The 13,952-nt window shown below is 36.4% G+C and overlaps 1 protein-coding gene across 1 annotated transcript in view; it reads left to right on the plus strand.

The window, feature by feature from the left end:
* Positions 1-13,952, plus strand: part of SUGCT (succinyl-CoA:glutarate-CoA transferase) — a 295,796-nt gene that overhangs the window by 230,801 nt on the left and 51,043 nt on the right. Inside the window, exons 11-12 of the mRNA XM_007462850.1 lie at positions 780-851; positions 12,093-12,190. Of these exons, the coding sequence (XP_007462912.1) occupies positions 780-851; positions 12,093-12,190 (170 nt within the window). The remainder of the gene's footprint in view (positions 1-779; positions 852-12,092; positions 12,191-13,952) is intronic.

A 13,952-nucleotide genomic window follows, 5' to 3' on the forward strand; every position in this document is an offset into this window, starting at 1 on the left:
CTGAGGGTAAAATTTGTTTCCTTCAACCATCACTGTGATCAAATGTGGATCAGGGAGGGCTGCAAAGTACTCCATGGGGCTAAAACTATGGGAGGTGGAGGCATCAGTTACTAATATGTCTCTGGCTTTTACCAAATGACCATGTCTCCTAAAAGGAGCAGGCATTCTCAGGTACCTAAGGCCACACGAGGTCCAGGTGTGTCATTTTTCACTTACTAGAAAGTGAAAATTACCCAAAAGTTTATATCTAAGATTTTCAAAGACAAAAATATAGCTCCATTACTCATCTTCCTTCCACCCCACTCTCCTTTCTTTCCTCCTTCTCTCCTCCCTCCCTTATTTCCTTCCTTTTTTCCATGTATTCTTCGTATGCTTTGTAGGAAACAATGTACCGTCATTCTTTTTGCCCTATGAGAAAAACTGGAAACAAACAAAACACAGAGTTTGGGGAAAATCCAACATTAATCCATACTATAATGAATATAGAATTTGATGTTATGAAAATCCAGTATTTTCTTTATTTTTCTAAGTCACACATTTTCCCCCTCTGCTTCCAATGATATAACAGTTAGTGGAAGAGATAGGAAGTGCTTTGAAAACCTCAAATGACAGCTATGCAAATATAAGAGAAAAATTTACTAATTAGTTGATATTGATTTAAATAATAACATTACTTTAGAACAAGGATTCTATATAAAAGTTTGAAAAATTAAAGACAATTTTTGTAGTATTCTCAATATGTAAAATTATATATTTATGTATGTATGTATTTATTTTAGGCTTTTAAAACCAAGGATGGATATCTCGTAGTTGGAGCAGGAAATAACCAACAGTTTGCTACTGTGTGCAAGGTAATCTATAATATTTGGGATGGGTGGATAATATATGCAACAACTCATTTTGCACAAAGCCAGGAAAATTCAGTTTTGCCTAGAGCAATGTTGCTAAGTCTATACTCAAGACTCCCTGTGTTAGCACCTAAAAGTATGCTTTTTCTATGCTTACAAATCCTAAGGATAGGGTCTAAATTAGCACTCTGGTTTTGTAAAATTGATGCATCTGGCTGTATTTTTAAATGAAGAATCATAGTAGCTTAAATTATGCTAAAAATTGACCTGTCTACTAGTCCAAACAAAAAGGGAAAAGTCATTTTAAAGGGATTTTTAATGCCAGGATCTTTTTCCTGAGAAAAAGAAAGGAACAGAGGAACTAGCAAATAATCAGAATACAATTAACAAAATGGCAATAAGTACATACCTATCAATAATTACTATAAATGTAAATGGACTAAATTCACCATTCAAAAGACATGGAGTAGATGAATAGATAAAAACACAAGACGCATATGTATGCTGCCTACAGGAGACTCACTTCAGATGTAAGGACACACACAGACTGAAAGTGGATGTATGTAAAAAGTATTTCATACAAATGGAAACCAAAACAAAGCTCTGGTAGCAATACTTATATCCAACAAAATAGACTTTTGTGATAAGAGACAAAGAAGGGCATTGCATACTGATAAAGGGGTCAGTCCAACAAGAGTATATAACATTTGTAAATATTTACGCACCCAGCATAGGAACACGTAAATATAGAAAGCAAATATTAACAGAGCTAAAGGAAGAATTAGACATCAATACAATAATAGTATGGGACTTTACTACCCCACTTACATGAATGGATAGATCATCCAGACAGGTAATTAATAAGGAAACATTGGTCTTAAGTTAGACCAGATGGACTAAACAGATATATAAAAACAGTCCATCCAAAAGCAACAGAATACACATTCTTTCTCAAGTGCCCATGGAGCATACTCCAGGATAAATCATATGTCAGGCCACAAAACAAGTCTTAATAAATTTAAGAATATTGAAATCATATCAAGCATCCTTTCTGACCACAATGGTATGAAACTAGAAACGAATTACAAGAAAAAACTGGAAAATCACAAATGTGTGGAGATTAAACAACATGCAACTATAAAAATGACTGGATCAATGCAGAAATTAAAAGAAATTTAAAAAATACTTTGAGACAAATGAAAATGGAAATACAACATACCAAAACTTATGGGTTGCAGTAAAAGCAGTTGTAAGAGGGAAGTTCATAGCGATAGATGGCTACCTCAAGAAACAAGAAAAATCTCAAATAAACAACCTATATTTCCACCTCAAGGAACTAGAGAAAGAAGAACAAACAAAGCCCAAAGTTAGTAGAAGGAAGGAAATAACAAAGATCAGAGAGGAAATAAATGAAATAGAGACTAAGAAGACAATAGAAAAGATCAGTGAAACTGAGAGCTGGTTCTTTGAAAGGTAAACAAAATTAACAAACCTTTAGCTAGGTTCAAAAAAAAAAAATCAGAAATGAAAGAGGAGGTGTCATAATTGATACCACAGAAATACAAAGGATTGCAAGGGACTATTATGGACAATTATATGCCAACAAAGTGGACAACCTAGAAGAAATGAATAAATTCCTAGAAGTGTACAACCTTCCAAGACTGAATTATGAAGAAATAGAAAATCTGAAGAGACTGATTACTAGTAAGGAGATTGAATTAGTAATCAGAAACCTCCTAACAAACAAAAGTATAGGACCAGATTGGTAAATTCTGCCAAACATTCAAAGAAGAATTAGTGCCAGTTGTTCTCAAACTCTTCCAAAAATAGAAGAGGAGGGAACACTTCCAGATTTATATTACAAGGTCAGCATTACTGTGATACCAAACCAGCAAGGACACCACAAGAAAAGAAAACTACAGGCCAATGTCCCTAATGAGCACAGAGGTAAAAATTCTCAACAAAATATTAGCAAACTTAATTCAACAATACATTAAAAGGATCTTACATCATCATCAAGTGGGGTTTATTTCTGGGAGGCAAGGATGTTTCAACACACACAAATCAATCAATGTGATATATCATACTATTAGAATGAAAGAAAGGAATCATGATCATCTCACTAGGCATAGAAAAAGTATTTGACAAAATTCGACATTCATAATAAAAAACTCTTAGATTAAGTATAGAAGGAACATATTTCAACATAATAAAGGCCATATATGACAGGCCTACAGCTAACATCATGTTCCGTGGTGAAAGGTTGAAAGCTTTTCCTCTAAGATCAGGAACAAGACAAGGATGCCCACTCTCACCAAAGTTATTCAACATAGAATTGGAAGTCCTAGCTAGAGCAATCGGGCAAGGAAAAGAAAGAAAAGTTATCAGAATTGGGAAGGAAGAAGTAAAATTACTTTTACTTGCAGATTACATGACTTTATAGTTAGAAAATCCTAAAGATTCCACCAAAAATCTATTGGAACAGTAAATGAATTCAGCAAAGTTGCATGGTATAAAAATCAATATACAAAAATCTATTGTGTTTCTGTACACTAATAACAAACTATAAGAAATGGAAATTAAGAAAACAACCTCACAATTGCACCAAAAAGAATAAAATACCCAGGGATAAATTTAGCCATGGAAGTGAGAGACCCATACACTGAAAATTGTAAGACATTGATGAAAGAAATTAAAGAAGACACAAATAAATGAAAAGATACTATGAAAAGATATTCTGTCCTCGTGGTTTGGAAGAATTAATACTGTTAAAATGTCAGTACTATTAAAAGCCATCTATAGATTCTGTGCAATCACTATCAAAATTCCAGTGGCATTTTTTACAGAAATAGAGCAATTATAAAATTTATATGGAACCACAAAAGACCCTAAATAGCCAAAGTAATCTTGAGAGAGAAGAACAAGGAAGAACAGGGAGAAGGCATCATGTGCCTGGATTTCAAACTATATTACAAAGCTATAGTAATCAAAACAGTATGGCATTAGCATAAAAACAGACACACAGATCAATGGGACAGAATAGAGAGCCAAAACTAAATTCACTCATATGTGGTCAGTTAATTTATGACAAAGGAGCCAAGAATATACAATGGGGAAAGGACAATCTCTTCTATAAATAGTGGTGGGAAATGGACAGTTATACGCAAATGAATTAAACAAATGAATTAAAAATTAAAGGACCACTATCTTACATCACATACAAAAATTAACTCAAAATAGAACAAAGGCTTCAGTATAAGACCTGAAACCATAAAACCCTTAGACGAAAACATAGGTGGTAAGCTTCTTGACATCAGTCTTGGTGAACATTTATTGGCAAAAGCAAAGGCAACAAAAGCAAAAATAAACAAGTGGGACTACATCAAAGTAAAAAGATTCTGCACAGCAAAGGAAATCATTGACAAAATGAAAAGGCAACCTACTGGATGGCAGAAAATATTTGTAAATCATATATCTGATTATAGGTTAATACCCAAAATAGGTAAAGAATTCATACAACTCAATAGCAAAAACCCACACAATCCAATTAAAAAATGGGCAGAAGTTCTGAATAGACAGTTTTCCAAAGAAGACATATAGATGGCTAATAGGTACATGAAAGATGCTCAGTGGGAGAGTGATAATAAATAAATAAACAAAACTCCAAAATGATCCATGGTAAGTGCCATGCAGAGAATTAAAATAGGCTACTGTGTTAAAATAGTGGCTGGATTGTCAGGGGAAAGTCTCTCTGAAGGAATAACATTAAGATGAGATCTGAGTGATATTCATAAAGCAATAGCGATGTTTTTTCAATATAAATATTAGCATAAAATGTTTGCCATGCTAATATAAATATAGTACTCAAAATTCACAAAAAAGCCTGGAAGTATTCCATAATGCTAATACAGACCATATTTGGGTGGTAGGATAGAAGTGGGTTTTTCTTTCTACTTCTATGAAGTGGTAAAATACAAAAATATATTTAGGCTTTGTCCCCGATTTCTTACACAGAGTTCCTAAAACCCTCAAAATTTCCTGAATGATGGAAGTGTTTTTTGTTATTCACAACAAGCTCCTTTCAATCACACCTGAGTTTATGCTACTGAGGTGACTTAGGGTGGGGTCTCTAGATAGCCCCAGGATGGGTTGGTCACCAGGAAGACCAAGTGATTAGAGGGTTAGAAATTTTAGCCCCACCTACCAACCTCCAGTAAGGGGAGAGGGGACTGGAGACTGAGCTCTATGAAAACCTTTGAACTATAAGATTCAGAGAGCTTCTGGTGAAGACAGCAAGGTGATGGGAGGGTAGTGGAGCATGGAAGCTCTGCACCCTCCCACCTCATACCTTGCCCTGTGCATCTCTTCCATTTGGCTATTCCTGAGTTGTATCCTTTATAATAAACCAATAGTAGTAAGTTAAAAAAAAAAAAAAAGGTGCTCAACATCTCAAATCATCAGGGAAATGCAAATAAAAACCACAGTGAGATCTCACCTCACACATGTCCAGAATGGCTATTATGAAAAAGACAAGAAACAACAAATGTTGGTGAGGATGTGGAGAAAAGGGAACCCTTGTGCACTGTGGGTGGGATTGTAAATTGGTGTAGCCCCTGTGGAAAACAATATAGAGATTCCTCAAAAACTTAAAAATAGAACTACCATACAATTCAGCAATTCCACTTAAAGGTATATATATCTGAAGAAAATGAAAACACTTAACTTGAAAAGATATATGCACTCCTATGCTCACTGCAGCATTACGTATAATAGCCAAGATATGGAAGGAAAAAGGTTTTTTTCTCTTCTTTCTTTTTCATCTTCTTTTTCAAACCCCACAAGATATAATTAGGCCCAAATATAGTTATTCTACTACCAAATTTATTTACTTACCACTAGAAAATTAATTTTTTTCTTCAAATTAGTCTTTGTTTAATGAGTACCTTTCTGCAAAATTCATGTTTTAAGTTTTTAGCAATTGTCATGTTAAAAATATTGTTCCTGGGGACTTCCCTGATGCAGTGGTTAAGAATCCACCTGCCAATGCAGGAGACACAGGTTGGATCCCTGGTCTGGGAAGATCCCACATGCCGCGGAGCAACTAAGCCCATGCACCACAACTACTGAGCCTGCACTCTAGAGCCCGCGAGCCACAACTACTGAGCCCACGTGCCACAACTACTGAAGCCTGTGGGCCTAGAGCCCATGCTCTGCAACAAGAGAAGCCACCACAATGAGAAGCCCGGGCACCACAACAAAGAGTAACCCCTGCTCGCTGCAACTATGGAAAGCCCGCATGCAACAATGAAGACCCAACACAGTCAAAAACAAAAAAAACAAAAAAACAAAAATGTTGTTCCTAAACAAGGCCTTAAATAAAGGCCTTGGAATTATTTAAAGTAATTTTATGTTGAAGATATTCTCAATTTTTAGCATTGCTTGGACATTTTTTTTCAATTTGATGTTTTTATTATTTATCCAGACTCTGGTCTTTTGTTTTTATTTAAGGCTTTAGTTTTCAGTTCACTTTTTAGACTTCTAATCCCAGGCAAATAATCTAGTTTAAATGTGTATATATATATATATATATATATATATATATATATATATAAGTTTATTTTTCTTACATGTAGAGGAAGGCCTTACCTGTTAAGGATTTTTTACTGGTTGGGAAAGGTTTCTTTTTCCTTGTACCATGAGCTTTCAGTTTTAATAAAGATGCCTGTGAATTCCTTAGAGGAACCATATTTACTGCAGTTAACTTATTATGTACAAAAATTATTTATTGCTGTGCCTCTTTCGTATGAGAGGTTAACGAGCACAGCTAAAAACCACAACAAAGGGGTGGGAAGTACCGCAGAGAAGGTGACAAATGGAGATAGTTCCAATTGCAGGAAGGGCTGGAACATCTGAGGTGGGAAAGAGGGGAGCTTTTATAATGGTGACTCTGAGTAAGTGTAGAGAAAATTGATTCAAACATTTGATCTGGGATCAAAGAACCTTTATTATGAACGGTCAATGTTAAAAATATAAAACATACGGAAGCTGTTGCCTGTGAAGTCATTTGCGTACTCTAGCTGCAGAGATGTAAAAGCCAGTTCATTGCTATAAACAAGGACAGATTTTCTTCCTGGGCCATATGTTTTGGAGTTTTCTCTCTCCAGAATCAGGGTGGGGAGGGGGTAGAAATTACTGGTTGACATATTCTTCACTGTTGAAAATAGCTGCACTGAATTCTTTTTATTTTTGATTCATTACTACTGATCAATTTAAAACTTTTGAACTTCCTCATAAATATCCATAAGAACTTTTTTTGAAAAAGATTTTTATTTCAAAGCAGAATATTTGCCATCAGTTTTAGTACTAAAATATGACTTATTGTTATGGTGTGTTATGACACATTTTTTAAAGAGGAGACTAGCAGAGGGCCTTGGAGAATGGCATACTTGACCTTGTTTTTCCCATATGTGAGTTAGGAATGATAATCCCTGTTATGAGCCATTAAGGCAATGTCTATAAAACTCTTTGAGATCCTCAGAAGAAAAGTTTTATGTGTATAGGATTTTACTGTTATCTACATCATTTACTAGGCATCTTCAGCAAACGTTGCAATCTGATTTGAGTTTTTCACCTTCATAATTATACCCTTACATGTAAACTTGTCCTAAAAACCTTTTCTAAGGAAAAAAAAATCATGTGTTTCCTTATTTGATGCAAGGTTCTCCCCCTTCCCATATATAGTAAGCGAGCTTTTTCTAGGTACTTTTTATTCAGCTCTGTCTATTACGGAGGGTATTATAGTTCAGGCTGGCCTTGTAGAAGTGGAGGACCCCAAGTTAGACAATGAGCGTATCAAAATTATTCTTTTGCCACGTAAAGTCCATCATGAAAGACAGGGCTGCTCTACCTCCTGGGGAGAAATGTGGCAGTATTGTTTGTGACGAATGAGTAGAATTTACTTATGCCCAATCTGTTTCCAAAAAAGAGTTTGATATACTGGTTGACTAATACCTTCGCTGGGAGGGGCCCTATTAGAATACTCTTACTGTCAGGGATCAGAGTGGCAGTAAGAGCTTTGGGTTCAAGGCTTGGGCTTCAGAAGAATCTTCTTGCACATAAAGTGAACCTTGGCTTATAACAAACCCTATTTTATGTCCCTTAACATGATACGGAAGGGTAGGGAACATGAGCACATGTAAGCTATTCTAAGCTGATTGATGCCAACACTAATGGGCATTCCTATTTGAAATACACTGACATCCTTTTAAAAGTCAGATAGACTGAAAGTTTCTTTTATTGGAGGCAATATACATTGGTTCTCAACTTTAGCATGCATAGGAAACCTCCTTGAGCCCCTGTCCCAAAGATTTTGACTTAGTATGTGAGGTCGGGCACAGGAAATTTCAATTTTAAAAGGCCCTATAGTTGATTTTAGATCAGGTGGTCTGAGGACATTTGAATTCTAGGACATTCTGTGAGTCTTGGAACCAGTCAGGTGATCTCTGGCAAAAGGCACTTAGTCTTTGCTAAGCATCAGTGCCCTCATGATGAAAGGAAGGTTATAATACATAACTATACTAATATATAACTTTGGGTTTTTTTTTAAAAGTTAGATTAGATAAGTAAAACACTTAGTTCAGTCCCTGGCTCACAGCATGAACTTAATAAATGGTCTTTCTAGCAATTAGGTGTGGAGATTCTGTTTCTGGGTAAAATGGAGTAAGCACATTTCTCCCTGTCTCACCCACGGAACACAGTGATAAAACCTGTACAGAATGCACGGAACATCTGTATGAGGACTGTGAAAAGTAAGTAATAGCAGGAAAATTGGGAAGGAATACCAGAATTTGAAATACCTCTAAACTGGCAGTAAGTTTACCGGGTTTTCCCTCTGATTATTCCTTTACAGGAACACAGCCTGAAACCTGGGAGTGGGCCCCAGGGAACGGAGCTGAGTTCCAGGAGATGCCCTTCATTCCTGGTGCGGGGAGCATAAAAATGGAGTCTAATGTCAGAGAGAGTGTGGACATCCTCCCTTTTTGTCCTCTTGTTTTCTCTCCCCCCAGCCTCCAAGCAGTCCTGTAGCGGCAGCAGTGGGTGAACAGCAGCCAGACTGTGAGGAAGGGGACCTTTCTTGTATCTGAGCTGTGATCCCAAAAGACAGGGCTGAATCCTTGATGCTTTTTCCTCTGCCCTCCCACTGACTGGCCTCTGCCCTGGAAGTATGCTGGGGAGTAGGGTAACTAGAGGGGAGCTCTAGGGAACTGGAAAGAGGTTGCAGAGAGGGAAAAGCTTCAGAAAGGGATCCGTGAAGTTGTTTGTGAACTCCTGAGCTCACCCCTGAGCTGCACATGCATTGATCTGGTCCTAATCAGAACACCGACGATGTTGAGAACTATTAACAAATAGACAACTTCCCAGGTTGCAGTTTGACCATTAAGTAGGGCACAGGTTCAAAAAGCAATTGCAAAGGCTTTGAAAACTGAACTGACAGTAGAACCAAAGCACATAGAAGGTGAGTTGGGACTTGCAGACTGAACTTAACCAGGTGAACTGCTTGCTAAAAACAATAACAACAGAAATTTTCTTTAGCATTTAAACAAGACTCAGAGGCTCATAACATAATATTCAAAATGTCCAGGATACAATCCCAAATTACTCAGCATATGAAGAACCAGAACCTGCATGAGAAAAGACAATCAATAAATGCCAATGCCAAGATGATACAGATGTGGGAATTAACTCATGAAAACTTTAAAACAGCCGTTATAAAGATACTCCAACAAGCATCGCAGACACTTAAAATAAATAGAAAAGTAGAAATGTCCAGAAAAGAAATAGAAGATTTGAAGAAGAACCAAATGAACATTTTAGAACTGAAAAATACAACCACCAAATATAGGAACAAAGACCTCACTGAATGAGCTCAGTAGCACAATGGAGGTGACAGAGGGAAACAGTCAAGAAACTTGAAGATGGATAAATAGAAATTATTCAGTCTGAACATCAGAAAGGAAAAAAAGATAGTCCCCTCCCAAAAATGAAAGAAAGAACAGATACACAGGGACCTGTGGGACAATAACAAAAAAATCTAATATTTATGTCACTATAGTCCCAGAAGGAGAGAAGAGAACAGACTGAAAAAAATTGAAGCCATTGAAGAAACGATGGCTGAAAACTTTCCAAATTTGGTGAAAGATTAAAAACATACAGATTTAATAATTTCAGCCAACCCCAAATAAGATAAATCTGAATAAATCCATGCCCAAGTACATCAAAATATTACTGCTGAAAACTAAAGACCAAGAAAAAGCATGTGAAAGCACCCAGAGAGAATGACGTATTAATTGATGCATTTGGGGGAACACTGACTCAATTGACTGCAGGTTTCCTGTCAGAAACTGCAGAACCCAGAGAGAAGTGGTACAACATGTTTAAAGGGCCAAAAGGAAAGAACCGTAACTGCAGAATTCTATATCCAATAGAAATATCCTTAAGAAATGAAAGTTAAGTAGATAATCTCCCCTACATTCTCCCTTCTTTCCCATCCTTCTTTTTTGAACAAACACATGCTTTAGTATCTCTTTGGGGAGAAACAGTACCTACTTGGAATATTTCACATTTATTTAATGCTTAATATGTCAAGCACTTTCACTTACATTGTTTCATTTCGTCCCAGGCAGCATTCTCTTTCAAGCACCTAAAGCATGGTTATGACCACAGCTCTTGAAGCAGTCTCTCTAGAAACATTTTGAATGCTGGCATAGTTGAAGACAGAAGGATAATTACTTTACCCACTATTTAACACCATCTTTCAAAGAGAAAAGAGGTCCAATAAGTCATATTCAGAGAAGGAGACATGAGTGCACCCCAGTTACCATTGAGTGCAAACACTGAGTAGTTTTTTATGTAGCTTACACTGTATTCTGAGTGAGGCCACATTTATAAATTTAACATGATCTAGTGAAGGCACTTGCTTTTTCTTGAAATGACTTATTCACTCTTGGTGGGGGAGGGTGTGTTTTGATTCCTGGATAAGCCTTGAGGCCAATTCTTGGATCAGGTGTGGTGACAGGGAGGTTTCTAGAAAGGGCACTGTATGTGGTGTCACTTTTTAAAATCTGAGAGAGTAATGCTGTCTTTATTATTCCTAAAGGAAATGAATAAGTGAAACGTGTGAAAGAGAAATTACACCATTGAGATGCTCTCTTTACTTCAGGGAATCTTCTTCACTTCTCTCTCCTTTGTAAGATGATTAATGGATTGACTTTATTTAAACTGTGGGAAACAAATGAAACCATTAAGTGTTTATATTTAAGGCAAATACATTAATAGAGGTAGTGAAGCTTTCTGTAGGCCACATGGCCTGCCCCTAGCCCATAAATGCTCCTTCTGACTTTCCAACGCAAGTGCCAAGCACTGCCTCCACACATTCTTTTTAAAACTTCTTTTCCATTCCAAATCCACTTGGTACTTTCATTATGGTCTTGTTAAAATTGCAAGATGTCCACTGGGACTTCCAGGATAGATTTTCTCTTTACTGAGGAGGAGCAAAAGAGGAAGTATATAAAAGCACTTCTATTTGTTATTCCTTCAGGGAGTCATAGTAAAGAAAAATAGGGACACTTCTATAGGAGGAGTATCTTTTAATTTGGCATTGTTTTAACGGTGAGCATTTGGGGCAAGTGTGTATGCTTCCCCTTTATTTTAGCACCTTGTATAACATCCTGGATAGGACTACTGGGACAGATAATACTATTTTATTTACATGTGGAACAAATAAGTGAATGTTCCTACAAGATATATGTTGATTATGAGCTTGATGTAAGTGCAGACTTGCACTTACGTTATTGGTTCTTAGAATTAGGTCAGTTTTACCCAATTTGTACCTCTATCTCTGTTTCCTCTAGATAAGACTTACTGTGGGAATCTGATAACTCTTTTCCTATATTCTCATAAATGGGTACAAGATATTATGGGGGGTCTGAAACTGCTTTTCGGTTTTCCTGTATGTAGGTGCGTGCTTAAATGTAGTAAAAACTTCTTATAAATGAGAAAACCAGTCACCAGCATGACCCATCCTAACTGCATGATCCTTCCCTCCATATATCCTTGTGTTAAGAAGTATAAAGACCAGCAAGGAATGGTCTTGAGGATGGAGTGGTATGTCCTGAACACTAGTACCCACAGGCAGGTACACAAAAATTTTGTGAATTACACTTTAAAATTCTTTTTCCCTTTTAGATCTTGAATTTGCCTGAACTGATTGATGATTCCAAGTATAGAACTAACCACCTTCGGGTACAGAATAGAAAAGAGCTTATTAAAATACTATCGACACGGTAAGCTTGGCTCTACTGTTTGTACCTTTAAGAATTAATATGTTATTAGCATTTATCTGGCATTTTGTGGTGCTCTTTTTGGCTTATTTAGATTAACATAATTATCTTTCATTTTACAAAATTCGTTAGTGGAAATATATTTTAAAGCTATGTTTTTCTTTGTTTGAAAGCGTTTGAAAGTATTTCACATGTCTTTCTAAGTATTGCATCATAACAATGGTACAAATAAGAACATCACAATAGCTTGCATTAGTTGCTTCTCTGTGGCATGTAAGTGTTTGAGTTTAGTCTATAATAAATACTAACAGTAATAATTCAACATCATTTTTTACATTTACTGTATGAATTGCTCTACATACATGATCTCATTTAACCCTTATAATCATCCCGTGAGGGAAGTTCTATTATTTCCATTTTACAGATAAGGAAACTGAGATAAGGGAGGTTCAGTCAAAAGTTTGTTGGCTTTTCTGAGCCTCTCTGTGTAGTTTGTCATGATGATGTTTTGAAAATGGCAGATTGAGTCATAAAGGATTAATGCTGACCAATTAGAGTATTTGATTTTCAAATTATTCCATTCATGTCAGGTTATACTTTTGTTAAAACCTGTATCAATTTTTCAAGTTTGCCTCAGAAAAAGTTAATAATTCTTACTCTTTCCTATCAGTTTCACTTTTGTTTACATCTAACTTCTCGATCTATAGGAATAGATTGTGGTTTTTGTGGATCTCAATGCCCATGTGAACCGTTCTTCAGTATGGAACATTTGCTCTCATCAAACCAATAAATTAAGGACATTTGTTCAAATACAATATCTTGTCTTTTGAAAATGCCCTTGTGTTTCCATGTAGCATAGATATGTCAAAGTTCTTAGACTCACAGATATCGAGAACAAACTGAATACCAGTGGGGAGGCGGGGGAGGGACAATATAGGGGTAGGAGAGTGGGAGGTACAAACTATAGGGCATAAGATAGGCTACAAGGATGTAGTGTACAACACGGGGAATATGGCCAATATTTTTTAATAACGAAATGGAGTGTAACCTTTAAAAATTGTATTAAAAAACTAACAAAGAAGCGAAAGTTCTTAGAAAAAATTTCTTCTAATGTTATGTTTATTCCTCTTCCCTTCTCCTTTGGGGATCTCTACATGAGTCTGCATTCATTACCTATTTGCTTTTTCCTGGATTTTAAGCACTTCTTCTCTATGCTGCCTGCATCTCTTCCTTCAATCAATGGGGCCTCTGTGTGTGGGACTGATATGCAGAGAAGAGGGGAATGAGAATTGGGCTCCCCTTTCTTGGTCATTAGTTAAATAAAACTCAGATTCTACTGCAAAGCCAGAGAGCCCTCAATCATTAACATTTCACCCCATGAGAATTGGCCCTTTATCTCTGCTTTTTGCCTCTTTGCCTCTCAAGCAGTTTTTGATTCATTTAATTCATTGATATGACTTTTCCCTTTCACACCACGGTTACCAAGTTTCAATAACAGGCACTTGTGAGAACCTTACCAAAAGCTCTTTGAGAGTCTAAATAAACCACATCCATGCTGTGAGAAGAGTGGACCGAAGAAAAATTCAAAACCTAGGCAGATACGTGTCATCTTGTTATTGAGTTGCCAGCACTCTTCTAACTTTAAGAACCACAGAGTTAAATTATTGGCTTCCTGTGTCCTAAAACCTGTATTCCTTGCTGAATTCTGTTATAGAATTCTATTGTGGACAGACTTCTAGCAGCATCTGTAACAGTTTAATTTCAA

The sequence above is a fragment of the Lipotes vexillifer genome, unplaced genomic scaffold, assembly GCF_000442215.2.
Source record: "Lipotes vexillifer unplaced genomic scaffold, Lipotes_vexillifer_v1.1 scaffold548, whole genome shotgun sequence".
Taxonomy (NCBI): Eukaryota; Metazoa; Chordata; class Mammalia; order Artiodactyla; family Lipotidae; genus Lipotes; species Lipotes vexillifer.